General features: G+C 42.3%; 1 protein-coding gene and 1 pseudogene across 7 annotated transcripts in view; one reads left to right on the forward strand and one right to left on the reverse strand.

The window, feature by feature from the left end:
* Fhip2a (FHF complex subunit HOOK interacting protein 2A) overlaps positions 1–11,536 on the reverse strand; it is a 39,492-nt gene extending 27,956 nt beyond the window's left edge. For 2 of the 6 annotated variants that reach the window (XM_021253373.2, XM_004838869.4), the window contains exons 1-2: positions 11,390–11,536; positions 4,194–4,272 (exon numbers count right to left, since the gene is read on the reverse strand). In XM_021253373.2, coding sequence (XP_021109032.1) covers positions 4,194–4,272; positions 11,390–11,434 — 124 coding nt within the window. In that variant the 5' untranslated portion in view covers positions 11,435–11,536. The other 4 variants (XM_021253374.2, XM_021253376.2, XM_004838870.4 and 1 more) reach the window with 4 other exon arrangements.
* LOC147825743 (uncharacterized) lies at positions 10,217–14,939 on the forward strand (annotated as a pseudogene). The gene is made up of 3 exons (XR_015440463.1): positions 10,217–11,908; positions 12,180–12,269; positions 13,318–14,939. The product of XR_015440463.1 is annotated as an uncharacterized LOC147825743 (transcript).
* The last annotated feature ends 3,509 nt before the right edge of the window (positions 14,940–18,448 follow it).

Raw genomic sequence — 18,448 nt, forward strand, 5'->3', positions numbered from 1 at the left:
TAAAAAATATATTTATAACTTAAAATTTTTTTTTTACTTAGCCAGTTCAGAAGATCTGAATTTTCAGTCTCTTGGTATAGATATAGGTTGTTCTTGAACATTAAGTTGAGTAGCCCAAGATACAGGGACAGGACTGGCTCCGTTTTTGCATTCTACTACAGTACTTTCTAGCACTGGGCAGTCAGCCACTTAATGCTCTCACTCTCTTCCCATCTATGAAAATATAAGGAGCCAAAAGGAAAACGTGCTATTAAAATTTCTGCCATCTCCTCTTATTAACACTAGCTATTTCCAAAGTCTGTTGTTTCAAAGTTGCTTCTTGGGAGAACATTACAGATTTTTAAAAATAAAAAGTTTATTGCTATTTTGAAACATACCACATGTGGACTTGAAAACTACATCAACCTTCCCTTACTGTATAAGAGTTAAAGTGCTCTTAATAAACTGTGAAGTTTTATAAACTAAACATAAAATTCATTAGGAGATCCCAAGTTCTTACTTCTGGCTGAAGCAGCATTTACTGGGTACTTTTGCAGTTTGCTACAACAATCCTACTAGGCTGTTCACTGACACGCTGCTTTGATCATGTGCGCGTGCAGGCACACCGAGTAAATCATGATCCTCAGCTTGACAGAGAGAATAATGGAAATGGAAGGGTCATCCTCATTTCCAAGCTGGACATACACATCTAATTTGACAGGGTCCAAGACAGTTGTCCAGAGTATGGGTGTGGAGTTAGACAACTTGGATTCCAATCTCGGCTCTGTCACCTTTAGTTGGATGACCTGGTACAAATTATTCAAGCCTCATCATCAACACCTATAACACAGAACTAATACACAACAGTATACGTGTTGGATGACCACAGTAAAATAATATATGGAAAGTCCACTGCATTAGCACACAGTGAAAATTCAAGAAAGACTAACTTCTTAGCTCTCTTATTACTCTTCTAAAATGAGGAGTCTCCTGCTAAAAAAAGATAATTTGTAAGTCTGCTATTATAACTCACTTTTTTTTTTTTGGTATCGGGGATCGAACTTGGGACCTTATGCTTGTGAGACAGGCGGTTATAATACACTTTTTAAAATATGTTTTTCTCCCTGTAAATGCAAATATATATATATACACATACATATACATTTCAGGAAAGAATGAATGCTCAAGCCAGGGATGTAGCTCAGCACCACAGCGCCTGCCTGGCACACTCAAGGCCCTGAGTTCAATTCCTGATACCAAAAATAAAATTCCCTTCTCTTTCCCTTTCAGCACTAACTACCACTACTTTGGCTGAGGAAGAATGAATGCTCAACTTTGGTTTGAATACAATTATTTATGGGGAAAAAAGGACCAGATCTTTAAGACTAAGAAAAACATTAACTGTAAATTTAATTTGACAGGATTAAAATCTTAACTCCCTGGAAGACAAGATCTACTTCTGTTGTCCACTCTCAGTATTTCTAAACCATCAATGCTTCCGTGCCTTTGTACATGCTATGCTTTCTACCTGAAATGTCTTTAACCTCCTTATCTACTTCACAAACTCCTATTCATCCTTTACAGCCCAGATAAGACAATGCCTGTTCCTATTTCTTCCTTCTTCATTCTTTCTGTACCTGACACTTCAGACTTAGTCACTTGTCGCTTCACTGTAATGCACAATTTGTTTCTGCTACTAGATGGAAAAAAAAAAACCTCTGAAGACAAGAACTTGTGTGTTTAAAACCCTAGAAGAAGAAAAAATTGTAAGAGCTAAGAAGAGTAATCTGAAAAGGCAGCTCCTCTTACAAGACATTTCTGTAGATCTGCTGGCTAAACATCAAATGACGTTTAAACCGTATTTTACATTTCATGAATGTCTTTCTATCCAACTTTTATTTATTGCTTAAATAGAAAGACTTTTTTCAACTACTCCCACTTTTTTCCTTTGTCAGCTGGCACATGTCTGATCGGAACACCCGCTGGTGTTTCGCTGCACACTCCTCAGGGGAGCCCACAGTGCCACACAGCAGGGTACCACGTGTCCGTTTCCGAGGTTTCCAAAGTTTAGCACACAAGTCCGATTCCGCCATCATCAGTTTTTAGAGAATAAAGCTGTATCGGAACAAAGGATTCTCCTTGTTTTGCATTTTGTTGACAACAGCTTTTGCACTACAACAGCAGAATTGAACAGTTGCAAAGGTGACTATATGGCCAAAGCCTTGAATGTTTGCTACCTGGCCCTTCACAGGAAAAGTCTGGCCCCCTTGACCTACTTTCCTCACACTCCATGGCTTCTCCTGTCCCTCCCGTTCACTGAGAGAAACATGACATCTAGACTCCCTGCCCTTATGCTCTTCTTCTGCTTCCCATCTTGTGTGATAAATGAGAGGTCACCTCATCTTTTTCTTGCGTCAGTCGTTTCCTCTACTAGATTGTCCCTATCGAGTTACAAACTGCAGTATCTTATGTCTTTAAAAAATATTTCAAAACTCTTGCTGCCACTTCCCCCTCAGTTCCCCTTTACGCCGACACTCAAGATGGCAGGCAGTCTATGCACACATTTTCCTTCCATTTTCTCCTAATTAGACCTTTTCTTTCCTCCCTGTCATTAAAATGGATTTTTATCCAGGAAACTCAACTCATGAGCTTTTTGTGGCTAACTCCAGTGACCCATTCTTAGTTTTCAGTGTCATTTGATACGATTAATCCCTCACCCTTCTCTGGCATACCATTCTCTCTTGCTATCTTCCACCTTGGACAAAAGTAGCTCCTTTGCTACTGTTCTCTTCTTCCGACCTCTGAACACTGAATCTAAAGGTGTTCCTGAACATCTTATTTCTTCCTTCTTAGATAATCTCCTGCAATCTCATAGCTTTTAATCCTTCTTATGTAATGATAACTCTTCACTTCCTATCTAGTTTCCACCTTGACTTATCCAATCGGATAGGTCAATGGCACCTCAAACTTAACACGTCCAAAACCCTCTTCCAAACCTGTTCCTCCCAAGTACTCAGTAAGTGACACCTCTAACTCTTCTCTCGTTAGACTTAAAACTTTAGTTGCTTTCATATTCCTACATACCCAGTATCCAACCTATCAAACAGTTTCCCTTCAGCATACGTCCAGAATACAGTCATTTCAGCTCTACCCAGTCTAAGCCACCACTAATGCTCTCTTTTACTCCCCCACTCCCGCTATTAGGGAAGAAACCCAGGCAGGCTCTATCACTGAGCTATATCCGCTGCCCTTTTTATTAAGACAGGCTCTTGTTAAGTTGCCCGGGCTGGCCTTGAACTTGTGATCCTCCTACCTCAGCCTCCCCAGGAGCTGGGATTACAGGCATGTGCCACTACCCCCAGCCCATCATTATCTCTTGTCTGGACCACTATAATAGTTCGCTAACTGTTCTGCCAGCTTTAACCCTTTTTACTTCAATTTCTTCTTCACAGAAGCCAAAGTGATTGCATTAATATACGGACTGTGTTACAGCTCCACTCCAATCCCTTCAAAGGCTTCTTGGTATAGAGAAAAGCCCAAGCCTTTACGACGGACTACATGCTACATGCCCCTGTGTGAATCCGTACCTCCCCCGTGGTATCTAACTTCATCTCCCGCCAGGTTTCTCCTCTGTTATCTGCTGTGGACACCAGGGCTTCCTTGTAGTTCTCAGTATCCTCCAAGCAGGCTACAAGCCCAAGCCCTGGGGTTTGTGTACTCCAGGCTCTCCCTGGGGCACTCTTTCGCACTTATCCAGCAAGCTTGGTTCCTCTCACCTTTAGATTTCAGTTCAGAAGTCACTTTGAGCACTGTAGCTTTCTCTTATCTAAAGGAGCTAGCCAACGACCATATCCATCTCCCAACTATGGAATTTCCCCCCTTCCCCTGCCTCACCTCCCCCTTAACATTTCTCAGGTGACACACTTCCTGTATTTGTCTGCTAACTGTTTGCTTTCCCCCAAATCAATACAGAAGCTCTCTCAGGGGGGCTGTTGCCTGTGTGACTAACTACTCTATACCTGGTGCCTAGAACAATGCCTGACACATAGTAGATGCTCTCCAGATACATTTTTAAATAAATAAAATGAATCGAAAAGTTAAATTAAAATTGTTTAAAGTTACATATAAAATAACTTTCAAAACTTACTTTGAAATAAATTTTAGTATTCACAAATTCTCTATTTAATGAACTGATATTAATCATTGTTACTTACCTGAAGTCTCTATGTAGTAATGGGTAATTGCCTTCCAGTGATAAACAAAATCTTCTTGTAAAGGAAGAGAAGGTGCAAGCTACATAAACACACACAAAAGGACCACAACAATTACTTCCATGTCATTAAAAGTTTCCCATAAAGTGTAACTCTGTATTTGCCCATTATGCTGCAAAAGCAGCATAAAAATAAGGGTTGAACTTCAACTTGATTCTATCAGAGGTTAAAGAGAAACAAAGTAAAAGGAATCCAAGAAAAAAAAATGATTTATTATGAAGGAGAATATACACATTTATCAACATTATTATTAAACTACAGTGTTGGGCTTTTTTTTCTTTTCCCAATAACTATGTGGCTTAAAAAGTAATTATGTTTTTTGTTTGTTTGTTTTTTTGGTACCGGGGATTGAACTTGGGTCCTTGCGCTTGCAAGGCAGGTGGCGGAACCACTAAGCTAAATCCCTAGCCCCCAAAAAGTAATTATGTTAAATCTAAACACACCAATATTCTATTACTGAAGTATCAGTAAAATGAAATTACTGATAGCCAGAGATCTCTGTACCTAGGACTTTGAAAGACAAAACAGTAAATGCTGCCACGCAATTAGTTCCACATCACCACTATTACAACATACGGCAAAATCAAGGTCACAATCAGATTGTGTTCTCTACTTTCAGTGACGTATCAATGTAAATCTTTTCCTACTTAACCCTGGATTAGGCGGTGCATATTTTTAGCTAAATAACTAACCATACGAACAAGACACTACCAATTTAAATCCCACAAAGTCAAACATGTTTTACATTTTAAGCTTTGAAGTTCCCTTCAGAAATTTTAAGGTCAAAATTATATCTCTTCAGCTATCTCAGTGCAAACTAAATGTGTGTTAAATGGATAGAAAAAGACCTCCGGACATCTTCTTTTCCTTAAAACAAGTGAAGGTGAGAGTCCCCTATTCTTAATGTCATCAATCCATTCTAAGGGCCAGGGATTTAGCTCAGTGGCACTGCACCTGCCACACAAGTGCAAGGTTCTAAGTTCAATCCCCAAAACAAAACAAAACAAAACAAAACACACAAACAAAAAAACACACAATCAATCCATTCTGGTCAGAAAGCGGAGCTGACCCCGCTGAGTTTAGAGAAAACAGGTTTCTATTCTGAGAACCTAAGATATGGCAGAGTAATCTTCCATTTTCATATGCTTCTTCCACACACGATCTACCCTCCTCACTCCAGCCTGACTTCTTAGCAGTGACCTCCAAGTTGACAACCCTGAGGACAATTTCCAAACTACTGTGCAAAGTATAAACACTGGTCACATACATCTTAAGTGTTTCAATACAAAAGATGAAGTGTACTTCTTTAAAAAGCCCTAAAAAATTTTCAGCAAATAACATCTTAATGCTAACTCTTCAACACTTGCCCATTTGCATCACTCTGAATGGAACTGGATCAAGAAAATATAAATATCCACCTTGTTTTTAAGGGGAATGCTGTGAAATCTTTTTAAAAGACTGTAAGAAAGGAGTTCGATCCCTGGTACGGGGGGGGGGGGGGGGGGGGGGAGGAGCTACAACCTTTGGGACTATTATACTTCAAGGAGAACATGGAGAGAGAGAGACTTATGGGAAACTGAGGAAAAATTAGGAAGAAAATTAAGAATGAAAGTATGTATTAACTTGAGAAAACAGAATAATCACTCTGAAACTTTTGGTTAAAAATCTTTAAGTAGGCTATTATTTTCAAAATATCCAAAATTTCCCTACTTTTTTGGTTCCAGCTTTTATAGACTACCATTATATTGTTAAATATACAAATAAGTGGGGCAAACACAAGTGGAATTTACTCTTTCAAGACCCGTATCTATCTTTTTCAAGCATAAATGTAGTGATTTGTTAAATTGTTTCAGGGGAACCACCTAGGTCACTGCAGAGTTACAGCACCTTTTTTCCAGGTTATTTCTCCAGTGGGACTGGATGTGCTTTGAGGGTGTGTCACCCCGAAAAGGTGCGGAGACCTTCCCCGTAGGTTACGGTCGGCTCAAAGCTAAAGAGTTAGTTACTCCTCAGTACCTTGCCTCTCTCCCAGGCAAGGCCGCTAAACAGTTCACATTGCTCATTTCGCTTAGTTACAACCTTACGCAAACATTAACAGATGTCCTTACTTAAGACTTCCTAATAAACCTGGCTTTTTGGACTAATTCTAACATGCAAATTACTTATTTTATCAGTGTAGAAATACATTTATGGTCTGGGTTTAAAATTTTTAACAAAGAAAGATGCGCAAATCAGTAATAAGAGGAACAATTTAACTTTTACCGCACAGAGACTAAATTTTTAGAATTCATGCTCTGTCTAGCCAAGGCGGGCGCGAACACCTGACCGAGCCTGGCCCCTCCCTTCCTGGCACTGTGCACCGGGCTGCTGAACTCTCCTCACCCTCACTCCAGTTTGGTCACTGTTCAGTCCATCCACCTCCTCCACTGGATTGTGAACTGTGTCAGGGCTGGGCTGGTGTCCTCTTTTTCAGCATTCAGTCTCCTCTTTCCCACTCAGAGACGGCACAAAGTATTCAGTAATAGTAAGGGAAGAATCGCACGGCTCAGCATTCACCATGACACCATGGGCAGGCTACAAAGTTTGCGCACGCTGACTACATGGTCTTAAATTCTCCCAACAAATTCCTATCAAAGTCCCAAAGCAGCTCACTGACATGCCTAGGAAACACAGCTTTTAACTGGAAACTGGGACTTTCTTCAAAATGCCCATTATACAGAAGGACCTACGTGGATAATTCAGATAAAAACTAGTGTTTTAACAGCCCCCTCTGCTTTAACTGCCTCACTTTCTTTCTTCCTTTTTTCCCCTTCATACTAGGGATGAACATAGGGCCTTCACAGTGAGTTCTATCCCTAGCCCTTTAAAAATTTTTTAAAATGTTGACACAGTCTGGCTAAGTTGCTAAATTGCCTTGGCTGGGCTAGAACTTGGAATCCTCCTGCCTCAGCCTCCCAGAGTGCTGAGATTACAGGAATGTGCCAGCACACCCAGCCTTCCCTCACTTTTCTACCTCTCCATAATCTAGCTGGTTTTATTTCTTCCAGAGAACCTTCTCCAAATCCTACAGAGTGCTTGCTCCTTTCCTCCTACAGACCTCATTGGCCTGGCTGAGCCAGTCAATTTAGCAACAATGATTACCATTTGCTAAACACTTACTAGATCCCAGGTACTGGACTAAGCACTTCCTGTACACCTTAAAACATTTACAGCAACTCTAAGAAATGGATCTAATTAATACAGATAGCACAAATGGGGCTGGGAGACCACTCCCTCTACATTCATCAGAATTTGGGCAACACCCAGGGCCAATCCCTTTCCACCTAAGAAAAACAGAAAATAAGAATAACAAAGACCCAAGAACTCTAAAGCACCAGGTCCAGGTCGAGCACAAGGCTGTTAGATCTTAGAGCCTAACCTTTAGTAACCTTTTCTGGAACTTCCTTAAAGGTCCATACATACCATCAATGGCATCTCAGGTATGACGCTCCATCAGAGTGAGTTCTGGGACAGGCATGCGTATTTTGGTGCCGCTAAGGTGCTCAGCACCCTGTCAATCATTTCTGTCAATCTTACCGGGCCGAGACCCAGGGAGAGGTCCCCCAGGTGGCCTTTTAAAATCGGATTCCTCTGCGGTGCCCTCACTTTTCTGTTCATGCCCCCTTTTTGTTTCTTGTCACGGAGGGACGGACAGACGGACGGACCTGCCCGGAGCACACTTTCTCATTAGTGCCAATAAACGGAAATGCTTTTTATTTCGCCACTGGATGTTCACTTGCACTTCTTTGCCTGCCGTACACAAGAACTTGGAAACTCTCAGTTCCATCATGCGGGGTATCATAATTACTTTCACTTTATAACGAGGAAATGGGAATGTACAAACATTTGGCAACTGTCCACGTGGAGAAGTGACACGTAGAGCTGTATTCTGTCTGAATCTAGAAGTCAGGTCAGATTCTTGTACATTCCTTATATTATGATTTAACTTATGTATTTAGTTTCCCAAAGCAAAGCACTGTGATCAAGGACACAGATATCTGGTACCTTGTTTCCTTAGCTGTGTGCTATGCTTTCATTGTAGCTCATAAAACATTTGCTGAATGAGAGAAGGACTGAAGTTAGAGATCACTTGTTGGACAATAACACATTTAAGGGAACATTATGAACAGGTGGCAGACACACGTAATCCCAGAGGTTGACGCAGGAAGATTCCAAGTTTGAGCATAGCTTGATCAATTTAATGACTTAGAAAAAATTTAAAAAGGGCTGGAGATGTAGCTCTGTGGGAAGGTCTTGGGTTCAACAAGGGTTGGGGAAGAGATAAAGAAAACATTACGTGTAAGTCTGAGGTTTAATTCCCCAGGCAGAGTAGAAGAAATGCTAGTTTCAACAATTTGATTAACTAACTCTATTATTTGAGGATAGAACATCGATCGTATTTGAATTCCAAAGGATGACTCACACTGAATGGTTAAAATGCATAAAACTTTCTTCTTTGATGTTGCCCTTTACCCTTCCCAGAATAAATCGACAGCCAGGGCCAGGGTTGTTGGACTGGCTGGAATGTAAGAAGAAACAGCCCGTGGCAATCACCTGGCCAGGACTAGGATACTAAACACTAAGGAGTGCTGAGTGGAAAGGTTATCTACCCTCTGGAAGAGTTGTGCTAAAACAAGTTAACCTCAGAGTTTTGGGATTTTTTCTGGTGGTGATGGGGGCTGAACTCAGAACCTTTGTGGTGGGCCACATCCCCAAACCTTTAAAAAATTATTTTAATTTTGAGAAAGGGTCTTAAGTCACTAATTTGCCCGGGCTGGTCTGAAGCTTGTGATCCTCCTGCCTCAGCTTCCTAGAGTGCTGGATAAGAGAGGCCTGACTTCAGACTTGAGACAAGCGGCAAGTAGAGAACAGAACACATTCATCTGGTAAGACTCCTAACAGCCAGTCTTTTCTAAACTTCGGGACAACTGTCCTTTCTGAAAAGGGAGGCAAGAATTACATTACAGTTCTTGTTTCTGATCAAGGTATGGATTTCTCCTATACTCTTAATGTAGTATGACAGCTTAATAACACATTTTCAAATACTAAGCTTTGAAAATATCTTGGTTATATTTTCCTCTGGGTAAGAAGTCAACAGGAAGTGAACAGAAACCACTAAATGATATGGACAACTCATCACCTGACCTCATTTACATGAATATGAATCAGATCAACCTTAAAAACACGATGTGAAGCCTGACCCAAGTGAACACTGAAACCTACAAAGTGGTCACAGCAAAAGGGTGGGAAAGCCTGACCCCAGACTCACAGCAACAACTGAACAAAGGCCATGTCACCCTCCAGGCACAATGTCACCTCCCACCTCCAACCTGGGGAACTACAGCACCTGGAATACTGCATCAGAAATGGAGTACAGAGAAAAGCTCATGAAATGAGGAATAATAAGATCAGCTGATAGAAGAAAACATCATGTAAAAAACTACGGCACACAATAACTGGAAACTAATCTCCAGTTATGAAAAACCACTCCTTAAATACCACAGAATGGCTTATCATTGTATCTACCTTCATTCTCAGGAGAGAACGTTAAAGGGAAGGCATTTTGTGAGATTTATCTCCTCCCCTAGTGAACTGGGTGGGAAACACTAGCTGGAAAAACTACTGATGAAAACACCGCTTTTCTGAAGGCAAAGCATTAATTCCTAGGACCAGGTGAACAGACTCCACCTGAACTTTTGCACAGTGGGGAGCCCAGATATAACAGAGGCAGAGACAATTTAGGTGTATGATTTGATAGATGCTAATAATATGCACAGTGATTAAAAAGATTATGAGGACAGAAAACACAGGCCTCAGGGCAAAACTCAGTCTGTGGGGGGGGGGGGGGGGGGGAGAGTAGCAAAACCACCTTTCCAAGCACACATTTCTGTAAATACCAGCCTGATAGGTAAAGGCTATAACTAATTTAATAGAATTTTATTCCCAATTATCTCATATTAAGCTATATTCAATGTTAGAGGTTAAATGATTCACATTTTAAAGAATATAAAAATCTAAATATTACTGCTCTTATACATTTTGATTAAATTCTTTTATATAATGATGCTGCAGACTGTGAATAAGAAAGTAACACTAAAAGTTTGTCTACAACTGTCATCTCATGGGTAACAACTCTTCTTCATTCCTGACACTCTTTCTTGAAAGGGCTGTCCTTGAGCTAAACTTTTTAAAAACATTTCCCAAGTGTCACTTAAATAACAAGTACACTAAAGCTTTGTTTTCACAGCCGAAATAAAACTGTTTTTGTTACCTGAACATGAGAAACTCATTTTGTTGTGGATTTTAAAGTGCTATATCCCATAACCTGAACACTGAAAGAGAATACTATTTTTAAAATAAGCAAAGTAATGTTTCTTTGCAGAATGCATTTTTCAATTCGGGCATTTCTCCCTGAACACAGCAAACAACTGAAGTCAGGCGACTATCCCTCTTATTACTAAAACAGCAGCAAAGCATTCTCTTCAGTTTCTTCTCCTTTATTAAGACATTTGAATACTGTGCCTCTCTGCTGGCGTCTAACCCTCCAAGGAGCCTACAATTGTAGGAGAAACCTAGAGCGTCCTGGAAGAGAATTAAGACAAAAAAGCAGCAGATGGTCTCTACGTGGAAGCTGTCGAAAGCAAACTGGATCGGACCCGCGAACTCCCAGCGCAGGCCCATCGATCAGGTCCGGCAGAGCTGGGCCGCCAGGCCCGGGGGACAGGGGCCGGCACGGTTACGAAACGAGCCGGCCCGCCGCATCCTCCCCGAGCTCCCCGGGCCAACCTCGCCCCTCCACCCCGGCCCAGGAGCCAAACAAACCCCAACCCCGCGGTTCTTTTGTCTCGCTCGACCCCGGCCCTTCTTCCCGGGGGCTAAGGGTCAGCGAGCCGGGGGCTCCAGACCCAGGCGGCGGGGCGGCGTCCCCCGGCGCCGCGACGGGAGGGCGGGCTCTGGGCCGGGCCTCGCCTCTCCGCGCCCCGCCGCCCCGGGCCTCGCCTCCCGCTCCCGCGCCCGGCTCCCCGCTCCCCGCTCCCGGCCCGCCGAGCTAGGCCGCTGCCTTCCCAGCCCGCCGAGCGCCGCGGCCCGCACGGCCTTACCGCCTCCACGGCGTGCTGCAGGATGGAGGTGAACTTGGAGAACATCCTATCCCGGGACTGCAGCAGCCGCTCCCGGGACGACCTGGAGAGCTCCTCGATCAGCCGCCGCCGCCCCTGCTGCGGCTGCCGGGGCCGCTCCAGAGTGAAGGCCGGCGCGAGCGAGCGAGCAGCACGAGCGGGGCGCCGACGCGGGGCCGGCTGGCCGCTGCAGTGTCGGCCCGCCGGCAGCGGGCGGCGGCGGACGCGGGGCCGGGGACGGCGGGGGTGCGGGAGGTGGCAGCGCGGACTCGGCCCCGGAGGCTTCCGCGGCGGCGGCGGCGGCGGCTCGGACACCGTGGCAGCCGGAGGCTCGGGTTCCTTCCGCCCGCGCTGCGCACCGCGGCCTGCAGGGGGCGCCGGGCCGGCCCTCGCCTCGGGCTGCGGGGCGGAGTCGTCGCTACTGGGCTTCCAGGCTTCCAGGACCCGGGTGTTTGGGTTCCTGTACTATTCAGCCGCTGTCACGGTTTTTCTCCGCTAGAAGTAATATGATGAATTCGTAAGGAAACGCATACAGTAGTCCTTCTAAGAACTTGGGAGGCCAGTAAGAAAAAACCGTATTCCTAAAGCAAACATGAACAGTGGGTTTAAATGTTGATTTGAACAAATCAAATAATGCAGATGAGATGGCTTTGCTAACTGTCGAATAGGTTATTATTGGTATTCAGCATTGAAACAGGAAGTCCCAAATAGACAAGTAATATGATGGTTCAGTTAAATAATTCAGTATAATAATTTGTTACATGTTTGATAGGTGCAGCAATTCAGTATAACATTTTCTGTGAGGAGAAGAGTCAGAAAGGATTCTACAAAATGCCTAAGACTTATCATCATGAAGTACAAGGTGAGGCTTACACTGAAGCTTTTAAAAATACCATACAACTATAAATTAGTCAAGCCTCAAAGAAACAGTTCAGCTGGGCAATTTTAGGTGAGGTTGATAGACCTGACAATGTGCCTGTCTTGGAGTCCTTTGTGTTGTTTTATGCTAGTACTGCTTTGCCAAAAGGACCCCCAAGTTCTTGATAAGCTGATTTGGCATAACCAGCAATGAAAATACGTATTCGTAATTGCATTAGTTTAACAGAGAAAAGATAGAAAAAGTCATAACCCTATGGAGCAGGTTAAGAGAGCAGGCTCAGAAGCTGGTAGCCAGTTCAAATTCTAGTTCTGCTGTTCACCACAAATCACTGAGCCTCTTTGTGCTTTAGTTTCCTCATCTGTACAAAGTGGAGAATAGCACTTCCTGAAGTGGTTGTGAGAATTAATTATAAATGTAAATCATTTTAACAGTGCCTAGTCCATAGTGGAGATGCATAAGCATTTGTTTTTACCCTTGTTAGTATAAAATAATAGGGCCAGGAATGAAGATTTAAGGAGACTAACTAGTCTTTTCCCCCTGTTTTTGTTGTTCATATCCCTGCTGTACTCAGTGGCAGGTAAAATTGACCTAAATTTTTTGTAGTCCAGCTTCTAGGTATCATTTGCTAAACATTGAAATGTGCTCCTTACCAAATTCTGGCACCTTCTTCCTGCTTCTACCAAGAATACATAATGTTTATAATTACTATTCACACTGTTTAGGAGAGTCATATTATTTACCATAATTATTTTCTCGGCCTAATTGTCATGCATTCATATGGTATTTTGTTTTCTCCTAATGCCTTGTAACCACTAATTCTATAAGGAGTTCTATTTAAAATAGGCTTGAGTTGTTTGCATTTGATGCCTATCATTGTACACTTATTTTAGACATAAAGTCTATATTTTGCTCTAGGTTGATATCAATACTAGGGTAAGGATTCATCTACCTAGTACCTAATTTCCAGGATATACAGGTTGGATTAGAATTGTAACTGAGCAGATATTCCTGTTTCTTATTCTCATCCTAGAATGCTGGCCCGACACATCCCTGCCAGCCTAATGCATGGGAACAGTCCAGCCTACCTCAGCAAATTGTGATTTGAGGCAACACAAGAAAGGGCTTCTGTACGCCTCCAAAGCACATACCAGTGGGTTTGTTTCTCTGAAACTTCTCGATTAGAACTTCATTTCTTTATTCCTTCAACATAAGTCAATTCAGAAATTTAGTACCTGTTAAAATAAAAATACCACAGAAGGAATGAATTTGTTAAATTCTTTTCCAAAATTAAGTAAGTTTAATCAATGAAGACACAGAAAACCCTAGAAAACTGAAGCCCAGTTAAAATGGAGTTGAAAAAGGAGATAAAACAAGAATTAGATGATGCCTGCTTCCCAACTTTGCTAGACTTTAAGTATGTGGGTGAGTTTAGCGGCATTCGCTTCCCAAACCCCACTGAAATGAAGGAAAAGGATTTGTTATGGTTTATATCTAAAATGTTCCCCCAAAGCCTCATGGGTTCATAGGTGGGGCTTTTGGAAGGTGATTGGATTGTGGGGGCTTATAGCTGAATTGCTGTTAGGAGGTGGGATTCTAGTCAGAAGAGGGGGTAACTTGGTTCTCTCTTTCTTTCCCTCTGTCCCTCCCACCCTCCCTCCCCACTGCCATCCCGGGAGCTCTTTGTCTTCCTTCTGCCATGCTGCCCTGCCTTGGAGCCAACCAAGTATGGACTAAAAGCTCTACAGACTGCGATCCAAATTTCCTCCTTTAATTGGTAGGTTTTGGGTATTTGTCACAGTGACGAAAAATAACAGGATTTTTCAAGATAAAACACAAAAGGACAAATAAGTTGGGGGAGAAGTTAAAAGGCAACAGAATTTCAGGAATTGAAACTATCTGTAAAGATGTGAGCTGATGTGGCTGAACTAAGAAGGCTGAATCTTTTTTTTTTTTTTTTTTTTTGGTACCAGGGATCAAACTTGGGTCCTTGTGCTTGCGCAGCAGGCGGTGAAACCACTGAGCTAAATCCCCGTCCCCCAAGAAGGCTGAATCTTAAGGCAACAGTGAAGAAATCCAGGAACCAAAGCAATGTAGGACCGTGTCACAGAACCTGTCATGGCTCCGGAATTGTTAGCATTAGGTACTTCTGGGAGTAGTGGTCAAAGTGGGACCCAAAACAGCAGGATGGACTGACAGTTGTTTAGTCTGTAAGGTTGTTTGTCACGCTTGTCTTACTCCCAGGGAAGAAAGAAGTTCCATACTGGGGGTAGAGGGCGGGAGGGGATGAAGGGAAAGTAAGCATTATGAAAGTGGAGAAAAACAGCCCCACCTCATTGTCCTCTTATCCTTCAGAATAGCTTGTCAGTTTGATCCCTCAGGTGGAAGAGAGGAATGTTCTCCTCTGAAGAGTCTGAGTAGTTCAAGAGATGGGACCTAAAGATACTGACAAGGAGAACCCCCAGTGACAGGTCCATGGACATGCACACAGCTTCCAGTCGATTTTATCATGCAACTTTCCTCAGTAGGATCAGGCGCCCTGGGATCATATAAAGTGAGATGAAGGGCCAGGGATTTAGCTCAGTGGTTCTGCCCCCTGCCTGGCAAGCGCAAGGTCCCGAGTTCGATCCCCAGCACCTAAATAAATAAATAAAACAGGTCTAAAGTGAGAAGAAAGCTTGTAACATTATTGACAGAGACCAAAACAAATGAACAGGATGAGAAGGAGGGAGGGAGGGGAGGGGAAGGGAGGGGAGGAAGGGAGACTTGAAAGACATATGGTTGCTTGAATTGAACTAACATGGAGAGATGAAGAATCAAACAAGGAAAAGCTATCAGTATTCTCAAAGTGATAAAGGAAGATCCTGCATCCATAGAACAAGAACGGTATTTACTTCTAAAAAGCTGCACTTAGAGAATTAAAAAGGAACTTGTAAAAATCAAGAATATAGTAACAGAAATTAAAAAGTAATACAAAAGGATGGAAAATAAATTTAAGAGTGTTTCCCATAGGATAATGCAAAAAAATGAGGTAGGGAAGAAAGTTTGAGGAAAAAAGATTTAAAAATGAGACGTGTTAATGTGCATGTATCAAGGGATGTAAATATTATGTATTTCAAACATTAATAAAAGAAGGGGCTCAAGAAAATGGATGGGGGGGTGAAACAGGATGAAGAAAAGGAAATAAGATGTATTATGGATGTGTTCCAATTCCCAGGAAAGTAAACGTGAACTACAAATATGTACATACTAATAAAAAATGAGAAAAAGTTAGAGAGCCTGTCCAGTGAATAATTGGCAGTGAGAGGGAGGAAGATATTTAACTGATAATTCTTTATAATTGTATAGATTTGAAAGATAGGAATCTCCAGATTGAAAGGGTCAGTTAAATATAAGAACAATGAATGAAAATAAACTCACTCTAGTGGACATTGTTGTTAAATTTCAGAACTCTGGGTTCACTTGATCTTAGCCAAAAGGGAAGCGATTCAGAACTCTGGGCTCAAAGAAAGGCCCTACCATACTTTTAATGAGAAAAAACCAAAATATTCATACAAAGAATAAAGAATTACAGTGGCATTAAGCATTCAGCAACAACACAGCTTGGAGAACCGCGAACCAGTCTAGATGAAATTAGAGGTTCCAGGAGAGAATTCCTGATAATGAAGCTGAGAAATGGTGTATCTAACATGTGTGAGCAGATTTTTCAGACAAGGGACAAGTTTGATGTTGCATTAGTGAAGAATACAAAGAAAACTAAGTTAAAAAAAAAAAAAAAAGCTAGATCATTGACACCAAGAATTATAAAATGTTACACTGCAGCAACAAGTGTTTCGTTTTGGTTTTTTGGTACCAGGGATAGAACTCTGGTCCTTGTGCTTATGCAGCAGGCAGCGAAAACACTGAGCTAAATCCCCAGCTCTGCAGCAACAAGTGATAGTAGCATTCATGGCTTAACTGTATGTATCATTTACATAACTATAATGGTGTAAACAGGGAATACTGATCTAATTAAAGCTATGGTATTGCTATAATGGGAGGATGAAAGGGTGTATAAGTGATGGGAGTGGATGTTTTTGTGTGCAAAAAGCTACATCCTCATCTGTGGTGGGGAAACAGTAGATACTGCTTAAAAGAGAAATATCACAAAGTAACATACGCATGTTACTTAGAGATAGGAAGTAAATAATGAGTCCCCTCAAAGTGTTGAAAGACGGCCCCTTTATGGAGCAGGAAATTGAGAGTTTGGGAGGAAGGACAAAAGCTTTCATAACAAACTTTGTAAAAGCTCTTGACTAAGATGAATGTCTTCACAACCCCAAAGTTTATTTGGCAAGAGGAAAAAGTAAAGACAGGAAAGGTATTGTTTTTGTTTTTTTTTTCTTTTGTGAAAGTTCAGACGAAAGATTATAACCTGCAGGAGTTATTAACCTGTAATGTTAGGAAGGAGATGATAGACTTGAAAAATGAGATAAGATCTACCAAATTTTGCAGGTCATTTAAGGAATGAGTGAGAAGAAGTCAGAGCTGTTGTTGGCTTTGAAGAGGTTAGATGAAAATGCCCTTACTGGAGATAGGGGGTATGGAGATGTAGAATAGTAATAGGAATTTTTTGGTATCTTAGACCTGATTATCTGTATACATCTTTGTAGAGATGACTGGTTTGGGAGATATGTTTGGATAGGGAAGTTAGAAGAGAGATCTGAGCTGATAACAAAAATCAAAATCATTTCTTAAAGATAGTAATTGAAATCAATAAATGCCATAAATGGTATAGTCGAAGAAAAAAGACAATTAGCACAAACTTGAAGACTGGCTGCACTGAAGGACTGGGAAATGGAAAAGGAACTCAGAGACAGCAGCCAGAGATAGGAAAGCATATGGTAAAGAGTTCAGAGAGAAGAAAGCCTCCAAAGTTGAAAGGCTACTTCAAGGTATGATGGTGAATTAGAAAATTACAAGCTTCATGTCCATCCTGAACGCAGTTCTAAAGTTGACACCGAAACAAGCGGGAAGCCGATGGATCCCGGAAGCTCACGTAAAACTTGTGAAAACTGGTGCCCCATGCCACATTCCCTCTGCCCACTTCCGGAGGCAGCTGCAGTGGCAGTGGCCGGGTCCCTGCGAGCTCAGACTGTATGGGGGCTCGCCTCCAGACCCTGCTGTCTGGGAGGGCCTGCCCCCCTCCGAAAGCCCAGCGGCTTGTGCACCCCCTGGGGCAACTTTAGCCAGTGGGAGTAGAAGCCTGGTGCACGACTATTGCAGGATCCTGCCCTGGTGGATGATTCTGAGAAGCGATTCTGAGAAGTGCTCGGAGTGTTAGCTCTGCCCTCTTAGGCTCCTCTGCCTCCTCCTCTCTTCTCTTCCCCCTCCCCACCCCATTTTTGCAGTACCGCGAACCCAGGACGTCATGCATGCTAGCAAATGCTTTACTTCTGAGCTATATCCTCAGCCCTCTTTCCCTCTTCTTCGCCTCACATCCTCACTTCCTGTGATCTGAAATAAACTGCTTGCAGGCAGATTTTTGTCTCGGGCTCTGTTTTTGAGAAAGTCCGGGAGGATGGGTCGGGGTGGAAGAAGCCTAGAGAGGAGGCCAAGTGCCACAACGTTGGTGTAGACTCACTCTTTAAGAAACACCTCCCCTCCCGATAGTCTTGGAATTTACAGTAAAGGAAGCAACTCCAGGAAGTGACCAGTCCCCTGTTAGGTCTAGCTGCGGATATCAGAAAAATCCCTAATAAGTGCCTTAACCTTATTTTTTTCTTTTTCAAGTAGAGTAAAAGGAGTTTGCCTGGTAGGCAGGGAGGACTTCATGAAAACACATTCTTAACTTTCTACACCCCTATCCAGTCTGCCATACTCAAGAGGTACGTCAGTCCCATATTGTGCCTGAGTTCTGTGTACCAATTTTAGCAGAGTAGCAGGAAAAAAGCAAGGGAAACAGATTATTTTCTCTCCTTTAACAAGTACTTCTGCTTACATTTCACGGAGCAGAGCTTACTTGCATAACCACACCTACTGTTTAGGAAAGTTGGGAAATGAAATGTTTCATTCTGGGTAACCACCAGAAAAATAAAAATATAAAGTACAACTTTCAAATTCAATACAAAAAAATTTTCTCAATCCAATGGAATGTAGGAAAGAAAAAAAAATTCTACAAAAAG

Source organism: Heterocephalus glaber, unplaced genomic scaffold (genome assembly GCF_053883595.1).
Source record: "Heterocephalus glaber isolate CG9 unplaced genomic scaffold, H.glaber_assembly_v1.0 deba00001497, whole genome shotgun sequence".
Lineage (NCBI taxonomy): Eukaryota > Metazoa > Chordata > Mammalia > Rodentia > Bathyergidae > Heterocephalus > Heterocephalus glaber.